The 19,970-nt window shown below is 37.8% G+C and overlaps 1 protein-coding gene across 1 annotated transcript in view; it reads left to right on the forward strand.

Moving 5' to 3' along the window:
* The window catches only part of FOCAD (focadhesin), a 2,336,882-nt gene that overhangs the window by 1,511,703 nt on the left and 805,209 nt on the right, over positions 1 to 19,970 (forward strand). The window contains exon 23 of the mRNA XM_044060381.1: positions 7,060 to 7,148. Within this exon, the coding sequence (XP_043916316.1) occupies positions 7,060 to 7,148 (89 nt within the window). The remainder of the gene's footprint in view (positions 1 to 7,059; positions 7,149 to 19,970) is intronic.

The following is a 19,970-nucleotide window of genomic DNA, read 5'->3' on the forward strand; positions in this document are numbered from 1 at the left end:
TTTGTAAAGTAACAGAAGGTATTCTAAGAACTAAGCTAACACGAGAATGGAGAAAGGAAATGTTGCCAATAGGGATGACTTCAAGTAGGGGTTCAGAAAACAGGCATGAGGGGATGGAATTTACTTGAGAAAACTAACAAAGTTGCCAAGGTAACTAGAGAGGGAAAGATGGTAGTGTGTGACGAGTCCCAGAAGATGTTTGGACTGCAGGCTAGAAACTGCCGTCCCTACCAGGGATTTATATATCAGAGTGTAAGCAAAGGGAAAGGGGTGAGGGAATCCTAAGTGAACATCCTGATGTGGTAGAGTTTTTAGTTGAATATAGAACAGGCACTGCTTTTAAAAAGGGATAATTAGTATTGCATATAAAATATTGTAAATAGCTTTAAGAATCAGTCAGTGGAGGTTAGAAAAAATTGGGAAGATAGTCTGGAAAACCTATTTACGAGTGAACAATAGTAAAAAATATATGTGGCTCCCAACTGTGCAACAAGTCCAGAACGTTTAGGATTTTTGCTTAGAAGTGTTTGCATAAATATATTTATAACCCGAGCACACTTTAAATAATTTTGCCTCAGGTAGATAGGGAATTTGGAGGTGTGATGGGGTTGAAAGAGGTAATTGGAAATGTATGTTTTGGGAGTATAATGAGTTGGCAGATTTTAAAAATTCCCCATTTAGTACTGTGTTAGAAATATGTGAGCAAATGTCCATAACTAAGGAAAATGAGTCTTTTGAGCTGGAACGGAAGATATGAACTGCCTAGATATAGAAATAGGTTCATATATTCATAGATATATACTAGACTAATGACTGCCAAGGCCTTTATAAGCCTAGCTATGCAATCCAACCCAAATGTGTCCCCATGCATTATGGGCATTTATTAGGAGGATGTATGTTAGAATGTTTCTAGAAGTTATGTGGGTAGGGGAGTATGTTAGTAAGTTTCTAGAAGTTACATGGGTGAGGAGGTATGTAAGTTTGGACATTACTGTCTGCCTCTGTCTGTCAGAAACATGGAGGCCTGAGTCGGTGTGAATTTCTAATTTCCATCCATTGGTCAAGAATACACTTAAATAGGGTTAGGCCTGGACTCTGATTCACACGGATGGGGGTACTGTTCCAGAGCATGGAGATCCCCTAAGACGCATATTTCTGCCAACATGTCTTACTTGCGTCACAAGCAAAATTTAAATCCTCTGATGTAGTGATTTTGATGCTGTTGATTTTGTTAATGTGCAGAAGGTCCATCAGAACTGGATCTGGATCTGGCGTTGTTTTGTATGTCTGCCAGCCATAGATCACCTCTTAGTAACCTGTAGGAGAAAGAGTATAGAAATAGGGCTTTAAGGCAATCTGTATAGGACAATATGTTTATACCCTGGATTCTGCTGGTAACGAACCTTTATAGGTGTTCCAACTGTTGCATATGTCGGGACAGGTACATGATGAAGGGGGCATTTTATGGGTCTGATAAGGGCTGAGTAAAGTGGCACTATGACTTCCTTGGACATGGGTGCTATGCCCGTACTTACAAGTTGGGTGACATAGAATGATATTTCTACTACCTTAGCCACAAAATGGTCAAAGGCCAGATTACTGTCTGCATATGTTCTTTGATCCCTGACTACCAGATCAACTCTTAGGGGTGTCTTATTGCTGAAATAGTTAGCATGGGTGGCAGTTTTCCCAAAGGCACAATAATGCATTTATTTGGCATGAGTTTTAGTCCATGACTGTGTTAGGCCCTCTTGTAGGATAATTGTGTCATGGGGAATCTGTGATTGTTTCCAATTTGCAGTCCTATGTGAACTTGGTCAGCCAAAGGCCTTTAATGTTAGCCTTTACCTCCTAGAAGTTGATGCGAAATAGGAGTGGTCCCAGAACGGAGCCCTGAGGTACTTCACTGGTGAGTTGTCTTTTTAGTGGAGGTGGTATCACCAGTCCTGACTTCCTGGGTCTTGGCAATTCAGCATGTTATGTATGCATTGTTACCCCATTCAGTGAGTTTGTCAACTATACCTTAGTGGGGTATTGTAGCAAATCCCTTAGCTTGGCCCAGGTAAGGCAGTATGTATCGTTTTCTGCCTTAAGTTTAATTTTGTAGGCTGCCAAAAAACACAGTTACTAGACAATGGAAATCAAAGTCTCAAAACCAAATGTATTTGTAGTATTGAACATTATAAAACAGATAAAAGAACTGGAATATGAATCTTTAGAAAAGGGAGGGAGCTAATTACATAGAATTAAATGGAAATTGTGGGGATAACACATGCAGAGTAATGTTCAGGAGGAGGAAAGAAGGAAGGCAGGAATTCAGCAATTTATGTAATGCTGGACTGATAGTTACAAAAAAAGAAAATATGTGGTTTATATATGTATGTATATAAATGGAAAAAAATGTTAATTTGATTTGTTTTCTTTTCTTTTGATGCATGTTTAACTCTGTCTTAAGTCACAATTTAATAAAGGGAATTAAAAAATAATATAATATCATATCTTCCTTGAGACGTGCAGAGTGCATACAAGTCTTGTAGTCTAATTCCAAACGTGCTTGGATAAAAGGAATTAAGCCACATTTAAATAGATTTTCTAGGAAGGCAACATAAGTACAACCAAATCTACACGTATGCAAACATAGGGTTAAGAGCACTGCATCGTGCCGCATGGAAACAAAAACCACTAACCACTGAAGGACTGCAGTGTTAAAACAATGACTGAAGATTAAACACAAGTACTGTGGTATCACCACAAAGAGAGTGTAGAATGCGTGTTCAGCAGATAAAATCAATATATAGCTGCCCATGATTTTATGTTGGGAAAAACCAATAAGCCTTTTAAGGAAAGGATTCTGCGTCATCTTAGTGATATTTGACTTAATGTAGAGACTAATGCTTTGTCACAGCATATTCAAAAGTATCCTGGACATAAATTCTCCTTCCTAGCCTTGGAAAGAGTGCCAGATAATATAAGAGGTGGAGACCTGTCATAAAAAACTGAAGTCTTGGAAACACGCTGGATAGCTGATTTACAGGCAGACAGGAGCCCTGGTCTTATGGAGTGGTGCCTTTAAAACCTATATTGAAAAGCAGGAAGCTCAGGAGATGACTTGACTTGATTGGATTACCAAAGTATGTAAAAAAAAAAATAAGTGTTCTAGTGTAATCAGGATCTGATGAAGGCATAGACGAAAGCACTCATCCTGTTTATTTGTGAGGATTTGCATCCTGTTGTTTGAAGGATTTTATTTGTTCTTTATTAAATTGTGATGGTTTTATGTTGATCTTATCTGCTGAACACACATTCTACTCTTCGTGGTGATATTGCAGTGCATGTGTTTAATCATCATGCCACATTGGTAGGGACTAGTTTGTGCAGTAGCATACATGGGTTACCAGTTAGCAGCATTTGGGGAAGTCACAATCTGTTGATGCAAAGGAGTTTAGTCTGAGAGAGGTGTCTGCACAAACATCAGATTGTCCGATTTCCTAACACCTGACTCTTGCCTCTCATGGAATGGGATGATCAGACTCTAGTCCTTGTCACTGAGTAAATTAGCCATCTGGTTCTTGCTCTGGGTGAGTTGTGAATTGGGCTGGCTCTCATCTTGAAAGAGAAACAATTGGTCATTTGGTTGTGCATGTAAGGGAGCCACTGGACGAATGTGGATAGAAAAGAAAAAAAAAATTCAGAATATTCCATGTCGACCATCGGTTGTGGATTCTCATCAGGCATATTTCAGTGTTACCATTTTTGCAACTACTCTGGACAGGGAAAATGCATTGCAACTTATACATTACAGTGTCATTAAAAGGAATTAGGTTGATTCTTTGTGTTAATTCTGCCATCGTTCGATAATTTTTTCATGGCCCTGTAACGTCTCTAAATCTGTAAGTGTTTGGTATGGAGTAGAGAGTTCTGTATAATCCATATTTTTAAAATTATATTGTTGAGGTCTCTTAAATGCTTATATCTATCCCATGTAGTAAGGAGTGACTCATTGCTTCTCTCTCTCTTCCTCTGCTTCTTAGTGGATACTGATGTTTTTTTTTCTATATGCTTCCTCTCCCCTCTAAAATGCTGACCATCAAGACTCCCCCTGTTGGACATGCATATTTATTTTTTTAGAGGTAGGAACCTCCATTCTACAAAACTGCTAGGGTAAGAGCCATCCAGAGTGGGTGTTATCCTGGTAGATATCAGGGTCTTTGGACTTTCTGCTTTTATCCTGGCATCGAGAGCATTTTGATAGTCTAACCCCCACCCCCTGTATTGGGGGACAAGCTATCTGCATCTCTGCAGGAACTCACAGCGTCCTCCCCATGTATGGTGGGTATTCCTATCTGCTCATGAATGAGAGATGAGAGCTGCTTTCATATGCTGACTTGGTGGGCTGAAAACCCAACCCCAGAATGCCTGCCTCAATTGCTCCTTGGGTACACATGGAAAGTACATGCCCCCCTCCCCGAAGAATGGGCACACACCCATCCATCTGTGCCTGTGCTCGCAAGCAAGCACCAGAGCTAGTAACTTAGGTTGCCTGGTTTGTACACTGGGCTTGAACGCTATATGCCACTATTGTTGGATTAAATGCTGGTGTATTTGATTATGGCAGTGGGTTATTTCTGCCTTTCCTCTATTGATTAGAGAAGTGTTTTTTACATTTTTTAAACACCTTTATTAAATTATCACTTAAGACACAGGCAAACACATTAACAGAAAAAAAAAACATTCTAACATTTTTTCCATTTGAATGCAATATACATCTCATATTATTTTCTTTTCCATTTACTTCTGTGTGGGTTGCTCCTTCCCTTTTCTAAAGATCTGTGTTGCAGTTCTTTTATCTCTTTTATGATATTTAGTACCTCAAACACAGTTGGTGTAGACTTTAATTTTCTTTTTCCAGTAATTGCTTTTTTGGCAGCCAACAGAATTAAACTTAAGGTCTTACTATTTAAGCAATTCAGATCCTGTACCACAGCTCTAAGGAATAATTTCCTTACATGAAGCCATTTGCACATCCATTATTTCAGATAGAGTACTCTGTAGGGAACTTTTAAAATCTGCCAACTCATTACATTCCCAAAACATATGTTCCAAGTAACTTCTTCCCATCACACCTCCAACATTTGCTGTTTACCTAAGGAAAATTATTTTAAAGTCTGCTTGCGTATACGAATACCTATGCAAGCACTTCCAAGCAAAGATCCTACATTTTCTTGACTTGGTTGCATACGTAGGAGCCATACATATGTCTTCCCAATGTTTTCTTGTAAATTGCTTTTCCAGTTCTTCTTCCCAATCTTTTCTAACCTCCGCTGATTGATTTTTTTTATAGTTATCATGCTGTGTTTTATATGCCTTACTAATTATCCATTTTTCAGTAGCTACTTTTGTTCTACTTTCAACTACAACCTCTACCAAAGTAGGTCTTTCCCTTAAAATTACCCTTTCTGCTTGTCTGTACTCTGAGATCAAGCCCTGGTAGGGAAGGTAGTCTCTAGAGTGCAATCTTAATGTCTTCTTGACCTGATCCCACTCTGTTACCTTTCTGGCTTGAGTTATTTGCTCCTAATATCTTGGTTCCTTTGACAGATTTCTCCAGTAAATTCTAGCCCCTCTTGCCTATTTCCTGTACCCTTGCTTGCAGTCGTCCGTGTTGGCAAAATCTCCTTTCTTCATTCTCGTGTTGGCTTAGTTCTTAGAATATTTTCTGATGTTTTATGAATGTAATATTCTGTGTGGTGGTTGTTATCCTACATACGAGTTTGCATCCAAAATCCCTTTCTCTCTCTTTCTTGAACTTCCCCCTTGCTTCATCATTAACCCTTTCTACGTTGAATTATAACATTCTGCTTGTGTTATGTATATGTGCCCTAACTGAAGTTTTCTGAAATATCCTTTCATATCAGATAAACTTTAACCACCATGTTATTTTGGAAGGATCACCTTATCCCACTTAACACTTGCCCTCTTTCCCATTAGTTTGCCCCAAGCAACAATTCCCTAATCTCTTTTCTTTTTATCTAAGGCTTTCTCTTCTTGTGGTGTGTGAGCATTTATTGTGATTACTTCTGCCAGTACATAATGCAAGGAACAATAGTATTTCAGTTAGACTACATGATATGTTCTCATTTTAAAGTAGAATGTAAATGATGAGGATTAAGAAGAAAAGAAAGCAGTGGTCCTGGAACAGGTAGTGTTTCCTTATTGTTTTTCTTTGTGTTGGTAAGCAATTATATGGATATTCTCAAGTCCATCTTTAGGTAATGGCTGTACTTCAGCAATATTCCAGGATTTAAGGACATAATAAAGGGGAAAATTGTGAAATTCAGACTGTAACCAAATGTAGAAAGAATATCTTTGTTGAGGCACAGAAAATGCTTGTGCTCAAATCACTAGTCACTGATCTTTCTTGATGAATGGTATGAGTTCTTGGAGGAATTCTTGAGGATGGATAGATGCAAAAACAGAAAAAATGAAACTGACATGAGAAGAGATTGGTGCAAAATTAAAACATTCAAAGACTGAACTCTATGTAATGGTGTAAGGAATTTGCAGAGGGAAATATACTGGTGATAAAAATGAACCTGGCCTGAAAAAAAAAAAAAAAAAAGAAAAAAAAAACATGGAGCTTTTCTCCCTGGTCATCTGCTGAAAATGAGTATTACCCAGTTGGACTTTCCCAGTAAACAAAGACAAATAAATAAAGGGTGACAGGAAAGCAGACTGGGATGGAAGCTCATAGAGTGGATATATAGAGTTTTGACTGGCTATTATGGATGAACTAGAGATTATTTGAATTTGGTAGCATTGGCAGTATATAAGGGTTTTGTGCATTGAATTTGATTAACATGTATGTTAGGAAATTAGGTGGAATATTTTAGAATTATAATAAATCCATTCCTCATCTTAAGACTGACACTAGCCATTAGTTTCATATATAACACTAATGTTCATGCAATTTGTTTGCATTGTACTGTTTAACTACAGCATTGTGTGGTTTCTAAACTATTGCTGTGGCTGAAGTAAACATGTTGAATTTTTGCTCTACAGGGACAGCATGCCGATCTAGAGATGCTGTTGAAACGTTCGAAAGAGGATCCTCAGGAGATTCAGTACAAGAAGTTCACTGCCTGGCTTTGGTAAGGCAACATGTAGTTCTGATGTCTCATTATTTTGAGACAATTCCTGTATGAAACTATTGTTATATTATCTAGGTCCTCTTATATCAAAAGGAAGTTCTCATCACTTTTTAAACTCATATTTGATAAACAGAACATAACATCAATAATGGATAAGCATCACTATTTAAGTAGCATATAAATGAACTATTTAAAAAAGTTGTGACTTGATCTTGTCAGTGGCCAGTGATTGGCAGTTACATTAACATTCATATTTTTGTTCTCTTATCTTCCAACACAACATTCTCTACTTTAGCATTACATACACTATCCCTTTTCACCTGCATATAATTTAACATTTCACTTCTCCTCGCCAGGTAGTTGTTTTAACCAGTTCCAATACAAATCTTCACTTTTATTAATAAATCTCAACTGTCTAAAATGTCCAACTATGCACAATAAAGCCTTCCTTCATTGATTGTGACATTATGTATTGTGTATGTTCTGAGTTCTGACAAGTTTACCTTGAAATATTGGAGCTTGTCATTTTGCCCTCTGGGCTCATAAATCACTCCAAATGAACACATTTTGTTTAGTGTTTTTGAACATCTATTGCAGAAGTTACTTAATTTCATACTTTCCTCAACAAAATCATATTATTGCAGTTAGTCTTTAGCATAAAACCACCAATCACCAGAACATGCCCAAATATGATCATTGCACTTCATTCCATGACAATTCCAGTTACCCTCCTTCCATGTACGTTAAGAAGACGTAAAACCAGTAGCCCACAATCTGTATATTAATGTGTAAACAAAAATGACTTAGTCATAGCCATATTTATATCCAGAGTGTTATTCAATGACAGGTGATGTAGCTTAAAAAAGTGGTGAGCCACATCTGTTTATTTTGTCTGCTCACAACAATATGCAACTTCAGATCTAAGGAATTTCCCCCAAAGAACACCCCAACTCCTTTATTCGATTAGCTGGTATTAGTCCAAAACAGTATGCTATTATAACATCTGTAAATAACTCATACTTCTGCCAAATGCTGAGGCATCCCAATACAACAGCAAAGCTTCCATCTTGTAGCAGACAGGCAATGTTAATATTTACATGCTTTGCAAAACACTTTCACCTTATTCTGAAGCAGAAATTCATTCTACAAAAGAAGTCTCATTTTAATTAGCCATATACGTTCAGTAAGATTTTCTTAAATAATACAGATGTTTTGAATATTAATTAGCTTTCATTTTCTCTCTTCAAAATTTTGTAACTTTTCTTTTACTTTGCATCCAAATTTACATTTATTTATTTATTTGCATTTGTTTACCTGGAAAGTCCAACTGGGTAATACCCATTTTCAGCTGAGGCATGGGGAAACCAGCTCCATTTGCTTACATTGCATTATAGTAAGTTCTAGTTAAATACAGCAGTTACATTTCTATTTACATTTATAAACAAACAATAGTTACATTTATACATTCTAAGATTTTATAGAGGTGGAAATTACTAAAGAGAAAGCCCACATGCAACTTGGTGTACTGTACAGGCACCAGTTAATGTATCAGAATTGTTTTGTCATTTCAGTGAGAGGCTGAGAGTATTCTCTATAAGGAAAGTCTTAACTTTGTGATGAGCATGTGCAGGACCAGGACTAGTTAAGATGATGATTAAGCAGTGGTTTAAAACAGGTTTGTCTGAGAGTTTTATTGGTGTGGGGACACTATTCCAGAGTTTAGCAATGTATTGGGAGTAGAGCGAGTCTCCTGTAATATTATTTGACTTATTTGTAAGTAATAAGAATTTGTTAGAGTGGATATCCCTTGCTGGACAGTAAGACAGTAATACGTTTTTTAGTGCAGGGTATTTTTCTGGATGATGAATGAGTTTGTGTGCTGTAGTTAGTTGTGAATATGTTAAGTATTTAAGTATTTGTGTAATTCAAGCCAGTTTAATTGCTTTATGAGAGACATTTGTGGCACATTTAGCTATTTTATTGCAACTATTTTACTTTATTTTAATTTTTTATTTAATTTTTATTTTGGCTATTTTATTGTACAAATTATAATTTACTCGGTCATGAGAGCTCAGTTGTTAAACACAGCTTAACTAAGCTTAACCAGTTGTTTAAATTCCTTTATTAAATTATCACTTAAGACATAGGCACACATACATTAATAGAAAACAATACATATTAACATGTTTTCCATTTTACATACATTATACATCCCATATCTTTTCTTTATAACTATTGTCAGTCCAGCACTACATAAATTGCTTAATTCCTGCCTTCCCTTAAATCTCTGTCCTCCTCGTTAACATTATTCTGCTTGTAATGTACCCACAAATTTCATTTCTATGTAGTTTCCTCCTTCAGTTTTATAAAGATACCTCTCCCAGTTCTTTTATCTATTTTACAGTATTCAATACTTCAAATGCAGCTGCTTTAGACTTCAATTTTCATTTTCTAGTAATTGCTTTTTTTGGCAACCAGCAGTATTAAACTTAATAAAGCCGTTACCATTGACTAGGCAATTCTAGCCTGTGCCCTATCTCAAAAGAATCATTTCATTAGTTAGAGCCATTTGTTCATCCAGTATTTATGACTGGGTACTCTAGGGAATTTTTAAACTCTGCCAACTCATAATACTTCCAAATGTTACCATCTGCCTCTTTCTTTGCCATCCCACATTCAGCATTTGCTATCTCCATGAGGAAAAATTATTTGAAGTCTGCATGGGGTATAAAAATACCTATGCAAACACTTTCAAGCATAAACCTTCTGGACTTTGTTACATACTTGGGTGCCATACGTTTGTACTTCCATTGTTCCTATGCAAATTGATTTTCCAGTCTCTCTTCCCAGTCTTTTATAACCTCTTCTGATTGATTCTCATAGATTGTATGCAACATTTATATGTCCTACTAATTATCCCTTGTAAACCACCAACACATCTTTCACTTAGGATTCTCCTACCTGTTTTCTCTGCCTGTACTCTGACGTCAGTCTCTGGTAGGGAAGGCAGTCTCTGATATGCAATCCGAACGCCTCTTTGACCTCATCCCACTCTATTAACTTTGCCTCTCTAGTTATTTGCTCCTAATGCCTTGGTTTCTTTGCCAGTTTTCTCCAGTAAATTTCAGCTCCCTCTTGCCTATTTTCTATACCCCTTCTTGCAGGCATCCCTATTGGCAAAATCTCCTCTCTCCATTCCTGTGTTGGATTAGTTCTTAGAATACTTTCTTCTACTTTATAAATGTGATATTCTGTATGGTTGTTATTCTCCTTAAGGATCTGCATCCAAAATCCTTCTTTCTCCTAATTTCTTGAACTTCCTTCCTGTTTAATCATTATCCCTCACCACTTTGAATTATAACCTTCTGCCTGTGCTATGTACATGAGCCTTAAATGTGTAGTCCGAAAGCATCCTTTCAAATGAGGTAACCTAAACCACCTTTTTCTGTTGGAAGGATCAATATGCTTGAGAAACGGACAGACAGATGCAGGTTCTATAAAACAGAATTGGAAACAATCACACATCTTGTTGCTGGGTGTGATAAACTAATGGCAGAGGGTCTGTATACTGAAAGGCATAATAATGCGAAACGACTGTTGTATGGGTATTGAGCAAACATTACAGTACACAAGTAGCTTAGAAGTATTGGAAACATGAGCTGCAAAGCATTATAGAGAATAATGAAGTTTATATCACTTGAGGTCACTCATTGCCAGCAGTCAAAAAACAGATGCAAGAAAACCAGATATTGTAGTCCATGAAAAGACAAAAGTAGCATTGATCATTGAAATTGTTACACCCAGTGATTAGTGTGTCTTGCGTACAGAGAGAGACAGTCATTAAATACCAGGATTTTCAGGCAAAAATTAGTGCGATGTGGAAGAAGGATACCCAGATAGTTCCAATAGGGTCTATATTAGAAGCACAAAAATGCTTCTGAATGAATACGGAAAAAGCGACATACATTCATTGAATCGCATTTAAGCAATTCAATGAATATGTCATAGGGCAAGGAGGTAGTTGGCCAACTTCATGGAGTTGCCCTTTCCTTCCCTATAGTGCGATCTCGGAGTTGGTATATTTAGTTAGGGGGGTGTGTGTGGTGTTTATGGTGTTTATTTTTTTTTTTAGCAAACGGCCACATACGTTTTTTCCCTAGGGAAAAATTTGCTTATGTGGCCGTTCGCTATTTTTAGGTTTCATGCATTATGTTTTGACTTTTATGTAGTCGCACATATGCACTTTCGGTCTTATAATAAAGACCCATTCCAATAGTAGTAGTAGTAGGAGCAATGGGTCGCATAAAAAAAGAATGTACAGTTGAATTTAGATATGCTACTAATACATGTAACTCTGTACGAATTGTAGAAGGACTCACTTCTGGACGTGTGCTGTGAAGAGCACTTTTGGCTAACATCAAAGATGGAAACAATACCAATTTCACGAAGTTTAATCATACTTTAACTTAGGAGTGGTGTAGTTATTTAACATCTACAGCATTCTGCTATCTGTAGGATTTATAAACTGATTTGACATTTTAAATGTCTTAACATTATATAAAACTTCATGCATTTCTTTTCATTCTGCAGCATACGTTGTATCTAACCATTGATTTCTCACTTTGAATATAGCAGCAATAGGATAAAATTAAACATATGAAAAAAAATGAACCTCCATGTTCTATTGTGGGGTTCAAAAGCAATTCTAGATTTAGTTTGCTGCCTAATAAAATTGTAAGCATTATTAATTCAATTACTTGTATTTGTTGACTGAGATAGAATGTTTATCCTACTATGCCATTTTTTCATCTCAGACTGGGATTCAGGCTGAGCCTCTAACATCTTATTAAAATGTAAAGTATACTTGCTAAGTAGCAGGTATACTAAGCATTTTATTAAGATGTTTCAGGTTGAGTATATATTCTACTTGGAAGTGAGGCTGTAGTCTGCGTTCTATATGTATATATAATACTTACAGTAATAGTATAATTTTGACCAGGCTCAGTCTATTTTCAAAAGCAAAAAGTATTTTATTCCAGTTTTGGATGTTTTCTTTCACCTCTTTGATAATATTTTCATCACTAACTTGAAGAATGTCTTCTGAATTTTAGATAATGTAATTCCTAAGTATTTTATTACTTTTACAGTCAATGTTAAATTTATAAAATATCTAATGTAGATTGGTTTACCTTTTGAATTATCAGAATTCTTGTTTTATTCCATTTGCATTATAATATTCCTATATTTAAAATTATTCAATATAGTTTGATTTACCTTTTTTATCAGTATTTTACTTTATTCTCATTACACTGTAATTTAGAAATGCTTTCAGGAAATTTTAGTGTGTTATCTACAAATTGTACAGACGAGCTTGTTAGCTAATGTTACTAGTAAGTTATCTGTAAGCATTAAAATTGTATGAGAGTTGCATTGTACTCTGAAACCTTAAGTATTTTTATGTTTGTTGGAGTTTGCTGATGGTTCCATTGCTAAGGCAAATAAAGGAGGTGAAAGGACATGTTTTGTTCAATTCCTTTTGTAATGCTTATTGATTGAGAAGCATATACTTCTAAGACAAAGAATTGTTGTATGGAGCTTTTACCAGTGTTATAAGCTGATCTGAAAATAAAAATGCTCTAGAGCCCTAATCAAGTCCTGCACATTTAAAGAATAAAAAGCCTGTTTCATATTTGAACTAATTACTGAAACATCATTGTCATTTTCACTAGCTTTGTTTTTTTTTTGTCTTTTTTTTTTGCTTTTTAATAATGCATCCTGTTTGGTCTTCATCTGTTAGTAGTATTAGTTTTAGTTTACCAGACAAGACTGAAGTAACTATTTTAGAATCCAGTTAATAACAAACTTAGCCTGTAAGATGCACACACACAGTTGAATCTTTATCCTGTTTCAATAAATTAACTGTCAGAATACATTTCTTATACGTAGGGGTAATATTTTTATTTTGTATATTAATAAAGACGTGTTAAAATAATTACATTTCAGTTATTATTCCATTTGTTCTGGGCTTTATTTTTTTATTTTCGTTTTTATTTTCATTTATTCCATTTATTTCTAAGTTACTTATAGGTTGTGAAAGATTTCTAATCTTTCCATTATTAGGTCGTTATAGTCTTAGAAAACAAATCAGAAACTCCAGGTATTAATTTTGTTCTTGATAAATGCTTTCATAATATGTTTAAATACTACTAATATATGTTCAGTATCTGTTATGTGTTATTACTTTCTGGAATTAGAATATATTTTATTTGAGTAGATATAGATGATATGGCAGATCTAATTGTTACTCTCTGTAAGCTCATCATAACCCTGATTATCATGCAGATAAATAAAAGGAACTGTAAAATTACGTAATTAGTAAGCATTTAATTTTTTTTAGCCCAGTGTCCCCCTGTACATGCTTGGGCCAACTAGAGAAGATGAGACCTGCAGTGAATGTTAGCACAGCAGGAGGTGTAGGTGTGCAAGCAGCCCCAACCACTGCCTTCAAAGCATGGCAGGTAGTTTCCATACCATCCTTTGCTTGCCTTGCTTCTGCTTTGCCAGGGCCACTAATCAAATCCCAGTTACCTGAATCACAGCCAGGACTCTGGAGCCATGCTAAGACCAGATGTATAGATAGCAAAAGTTACAAACACACCAAAGATAGCAACTACAGCTCCAGCAGCCGATAATCTTCCATCAAAATTTCTTAAACTTGCTGCTAATCTCATTGCGTATCCTATGTCAACACTGATAATCCACTCTGTTATAGAAAACGTATCCCCTTCTGTCTGGAAGAAATCCCACATTATACCATTTCACAAAGGAGGTACGTCTAGGGGGGTCTACTTCAGATTGTCGAAACCCCGTATAATTGAAGACTGGATCATCGAGATGACAATATAGAAAACCCATTTCAGCAACACAGACCTACTCAGGGTAAGTAACCAATAATCCAAAAATTAACAAAACCTAAGCCACATCATCCCTAACCCACCCAGGTTGGGGGCTGCATCCCCACACCCCCGTAACTTAATATACAAACTCCGAGATCACACTACAGTTGGGAAAAGGGCAAAGTTCACCATGTTGGCCAACAGGTTACTTACCCTGGGAAGATCTTCATTGGTGCGATGGTTCGCTGAAATGGGTTTTCGATATTGTCATCTCGACGATCTGGTCTTCCCTTTATATGGGGTTTCGATGATGTGAAGAGGACCCCTCTATGGATATCTCAAAATATTGCCCCATTGCCTTTCTATCACCCCCCTCTGAAATATTAGAAAAATGCATTCACTCCCAACTCTTGGATCACATAACTAATCAGAGCATTCTGTATGCTACCCAACATGGCTTTAGAGCCCATCACAGCTCTCCTTAGATTTACTAATACCATAAACCTTAATGGAAATGTAGGTAACCTGGTCTGCTCTCTCTTTCTAGATAAGACAAATGCTTTTGACAGTCTCCCACCAAAAACTGCTCTTTTTGAACTCTTCTGCATAGGCCTTTCCCAATCTGTTCTCTTATGGTTCCACAACTATCTATCCAACAAGGGTACAAGCTGTAAAATGGAAACAAATAATTCCCCCTTCCTACCCGTCTCTTTTGGTGTACCACAGAGTTCAATTCTTGGCCCTTTCGTATTTAACATTTTCACGAACAAACTCCAGAAATCCACCAAACATGCAGCCATTGCTCATTATGCAGATGACAGCACTCTTGTATGCACAATGCTAAGTCTTCCCCAGCTGCTTCAAATGACCCAAGAATCCTTTTCTTCCACTGTGACCTGACTATCAAACTCTAACATGCTGTTAAATGCTAAGAAAACAAATTTAATGATTTCACACCTAAGCATATATCAGCACAGAAACAATTTTTGAAAGTTTTCTCAACCAATGCCACTGTAGAAATAGTCATCTAAACAAAACTTCTTGGTGTCACTATAAATGACAACCTAAAATATCACCACCAAACAACTCCTAACTATATACGTCTGATCACAAAATGCTTATTGGCTTACTTAATGTGAAACACTATCTTTCACAACTTGTAACCATCTGTTACCTCTAATCTATGTACATACCTATAAATATTGTTACATTTTACTTGTTTGTAATTTAAGTATTTGTGTTAATGTATGCATGAAGGGCTTTTATGAGTATCAGAGGTGTAGCTGGCTTTTGTAGCACTTTTGGGCTGATCTTTATATTGGCACCCAGCTCCCCAGATCCTTGTTTGAAGAGGGGGAAAAAAAGTTCACTCTTTGTACTGGTATGATAACCAGGTAGCCTGCTACATGCCACTACCCTTCTTTAAAATGTCTACAATCTGGTGGCTGATGCTTCTGAAATGCAGGAGCCAATCAGCTAACCAGGTCCTGCTTCTGCAACCCACCCCCACCCCTCTGCAGCTGATAGGAAATTTAGCAAAAAAAGGTTCATGATCAGGTATCTAGGGGTCCTCAAATGTAGCAGTCAGTCAAGTCCCATTTCTACTCTCTACCCCTGACTCTCTTTCTTCAGATTTTAGTTGGAGAAAAGAAAGAATCAAATATTCTTTTTTGTTTTAAACTATTGCAAATTGCTTCCTAAAGATGTAGCAAGTAGTTGCTGCAGTTTGTACCACGCACGGAGTGCTACACAGCTCTGGTTTGGCCTCAAATGCAATACTAACATTTAAAGGAGTATGCACTAAAGAGAAATTGGATGGCACCCTGCAATGCTTTGGGCCCGAGATCCAAGTTTCCCCCTTCACCCCAAAATAGCTACACTACTGATGAGTATTGTTACGCCTTACATGCTTGTAGTCTAAGTATTTTTCTTAATGTTTGCATGTGGAGCTTTTGTTCATGGACCTCTGCTGAGAAGGGATTTTGCATAGCCCAGCTGGACTTCCTGGTCAGCAAAGGCAATAAACAAACAAGTGCAAATTCAACAAAACTGAAACTTAACACATCAAATGAGCCTTGCTTGTCTGCAAGAGCTAGAGATTCTACAGTATGTTCAGGTTGCAGTCTGGATCTTTATTACAGAGGGATGAAATCCTTACTGCAACCCAAGCAACTAAGGTTCGGTTAGCAGCCTTGGTACTGGAGGAGCAAGGCTGGGAATTAGAGAAATGAAGGGGTGTGGCATGCTGTCTGCACTCAGGTGCACACTGGGTGATGCAATCTCCTTGATGGAGAATGAAGAGACAACCATTCATTCTGCAGGGAGAGGGCCACTTGGAGGGAACTCCCATGAGGAAATGAGGGGATTGTGTAAACAGAAAGCCTGTTGCAAGGCCCTTCCCAGCACCTAGCTTAGATCCAGGGAGAAAAAAATATGAACTGCTTCTGATGGCTGTCTAAATAATGTTCCCTCCCAAATGGCCAGAAGGGAGCTGCTGGTCGACAGATAATGGTGGTAAAAAGGTGTAGAAAAAAAGAAATAGTCCTAGAGCCAATCTCTCTGAATGAATTTCACATTAAAATATAAAGTCTGTTTAATAAACACTCCCTGTTGAGCTTCATGTAAGCTTTCATTGTATATTTTTATTTGAATTTAGTTGTATATCACATCACTACTATTTAATTCCTATTATAGTTCCACAGCAAAACCGTGGGCAAGTTCATCTGAACTGGTGAGACAGGAGGCAAGTCTCCATGCATAAAGTCATAAAAGCCACTGAGATGCAAGGGAGCATGAAATTCAGCTCAGTGGCTTGTACATCCTGAAATTCATTGAAGATGGAAGCTTATCTGCTACAGTTGCTATTAATCAGGAAAGTAAACAATGGAAATTACCATAAGTAAATATGTAAATTAGTTTCTGAAAGCCCTAATGTTCTCATTTTTTCAGATTGTAAACAATCTTTTACATTACTGTACTATATGTGTGTGCTGTTTATTGAAACTCTTTCTTCTCTGTCAGTTCTTGCTTAGAGGATTTGAAAGTCCTCTTTTTTATGTAGATTAAACCCACTGGTTGAACAAAATTACTAAAATTTAACTAGTGAAGCAACTACACTGTCATTTTACTTCATATTTTATTCAAACATTTTGGAATGAAATAGCTGTTTAATTATCTCAGGATTATCAGATTTTCTTGTCAAAGATAACTATCAGCAGAACATCTTAAAGAAGCTTCTACTCAGTTTTTATCAGTATATTTGCAAATGTATTATTTTTTTCAGTAAACATCCTGTAACATTCAGTTAGCCCCTGTCACTCATGTTAGCACTTTACAGATGTTTACCATGCAAGCACACTATCATTCAAAAATAAAACTCTGTACATTTCAGACAGCACACAAAAAAAAAAAATAATGTTCACAAACAATGTCGCACATTAAATAAGTATAACTGCTAACTATTGAAATAATTTACATATAGCACCACTGGGTCAGTGTCAGAAGTGTGTGTGTTTGTGTATAGGTTCATAGGTAGGTACTAGGCTATCTGCCCGAGGGCATTTATAAGCCTAGCCAGAGTGTGTCGGCTTTCGCTGCCCCCATTGATTAATTAACTGATCCGCTGTCAAGCAGAGCCAGTGAAGTGATCCCAGGAGTGTATTTTCTGTTACCCATCCACTTGTCAAGGTTTCTCTTGAAGAGTGTTAGTGAGGGGCTCTGCCGGATGTAATCTGGAATGTTGTTCCAAAGCATGGGGAGTCTCTGTGACAGGAATCTATCCCTCCAGCATGTTCTATTTATTGTAGTGGCGAGGTTTAGCTCACTAGAGCACGTGGCTCGCAGTGACTTGGATTTCTTTACATGGAGCATGTCCATCAATTCTGAGTTGGACATGGCTTTGTAAGTCAGGCAGAGATCACTTCTGAGTAAGCGATATGCCACTGAGTACAGCCGGAGTTTTTTCAGTCGGGCTGCATAGGACATATGTTTGAGACCAGTAATCCTCTTGGTGAGGTACTTTTGTGGTCTTTCTAGCTGTTGGAAGTGTCTTGTGAGGTACATCCTAAATGGGGCATTGTGCTCTATGCTGGGTCTGAGTGACGATTAGAGGGGAACTATAACCTCTTTATTTCTAGATGCAAACCCTTTAGTTATTAGATGGGCCACATAGAAGGATTTCCTAACTACTTTGGCAATATGATTGTCAAAGGAGAGATTACTATCAACCTGGGTCCCCAGATCTCGTATTACCCCTTCTGTATTAAGGGGACTGCCTTCTTTGTGGTAACTTGTGTGTGTGTTTTGTTTTTCCCCAAAAGGGATGACTATGCATTTTTTGGCATTTAGCTTGAGGCCATGACTTCGACAACAGGTGTCCGTCTCAGTAAGGCCCTTTTGGAGGATGTCCGTGTCAGCCGGAGAGTCCGTTATGGCTCCCAGTTTGCAGTCATCTGTGAACTTGGTTAGCCATAGTCCTCCTGTATTTGCCTGTACCTCTGAGAAGTATGTGCCAAACAGTAGGGGTCCCAGGACTGAGCCTTGCAGGCCACCACTTGTGACTGGTTTAGAGTCGGACCTGGAGCCTGCTATTCTTACCATGTGAGTTCTGTCTGTAAGCCAGTTGGCAACCCATCTCATGACGTAGGGGTTTATTTTCAGGCTGGAGTTTTTCTGTAATACCCAAGTGGTTAATGGTGTTGAAAGCCTTGACGAGGTCAAGGTAGGCTGTGTGAACCACCTTTCCCTCGTCTATGGCCTTGGTGACTGTCTCGAAGAAGTCAACCAGGTTTAGTAGGCATGATCTGCCCTTAACAAAGCCGAACTGGGTCAGGTGTTTGGAGGTTCCCAATGTCTTTGTTAATGAGTTCCATAATGATGCGCTCCATAGCCTTGCAGACAAGGCTAGTCAGGCTTATGGGGTGATAGTTACCAGGGTCAGTTGTGGCCCCTCCTTTGTGGAGAGGAATAATCATTGCTGTGCGCCATTCTATGGGCATGTAGCCTGTTTAGAGGCTGAGGCTGAACAGCGTGTTTAGATGGGGTTAGTTCGTTCTGTAGTTTGTGCAAGATGCAGCTTGGGACACCATCTGGTCCCATTGACACTGTGTTTTTAGCTTTTGAAAGGGCTGTTTTCACCTGTGCATCTGTGATTTCCGGGACACTACACTTTTCCGATATTGTTGTGGGCCCTTTTGGAGGTGAGAGTGGGGTGAAGTTTCACTGAATCTATCTGCCAGGATGTTGGCTATATCAGTAGGTTCAGTATATTTTGTGCTATTTTGCACTAGTTCAGTGCATATCTGCGAGTTGCCACTTAGCTTCTTAACATAGCTAAAGAAGGGCTTTGTGGTTATCTTTTGAATCCTTGGCTATTTTTCTTTCGAAGTTAGCCTTGGATGATTTCATGAGGGACCTCAGTTTCATACTGATACTGATCAGGGATGTCTTTCCTTCTTGGGATTTGCTTATTTTCTGAACTAGTTTCCTCCTCCTATTGTATAGCCTGTTTATTGCAGGGGTCCACCAAACTGGTTTCCTTCTCTTAGAGGAGTGAGTCTTGGTTTTGCTAGGGATGGCACGATCCATGCATCCTTGTAGGTGCTCATAGAGTGCATTTGTAAAGGTTTCTGCATCTTGGGCAGCGTTATCCTTTAGTGTGGGGGCTGTGAAACTTACCACCTCTGTCTTAAGGTGAAGTTTGCTTTAGAAAAGTTTGTTTTACTGTGGTTTCCTTTGTTGGGGGTGGTGGTGGGGTGTGGACATCCAGACTGATTAGTTTATGATCTGATCTAACCAGTGACGGATTGACCTCCGGTGTGGAACACCTTTCGCCCATGTTGGTGATGACCAGGTCCAGTATGTTTTCACCTCTGGTAGGGAAGTTTACCAGCTGATCCAGGGCGTTTGAGTTGATGAATTCCGGGAA

This window comes from Protopterus annectens, chromosome 2.part0, assembly GCF_019279795.1.
Source record: "Protopterus annectens isolate FY-2018-M chromosome 2.part0, PAN1.0, whole genome shotgun sequence".
NCBI lineage: Eukaryota > Metazoa > Chordata > Ceratodontiformes > Protopteridae > Protopterus > Protopterus annectens.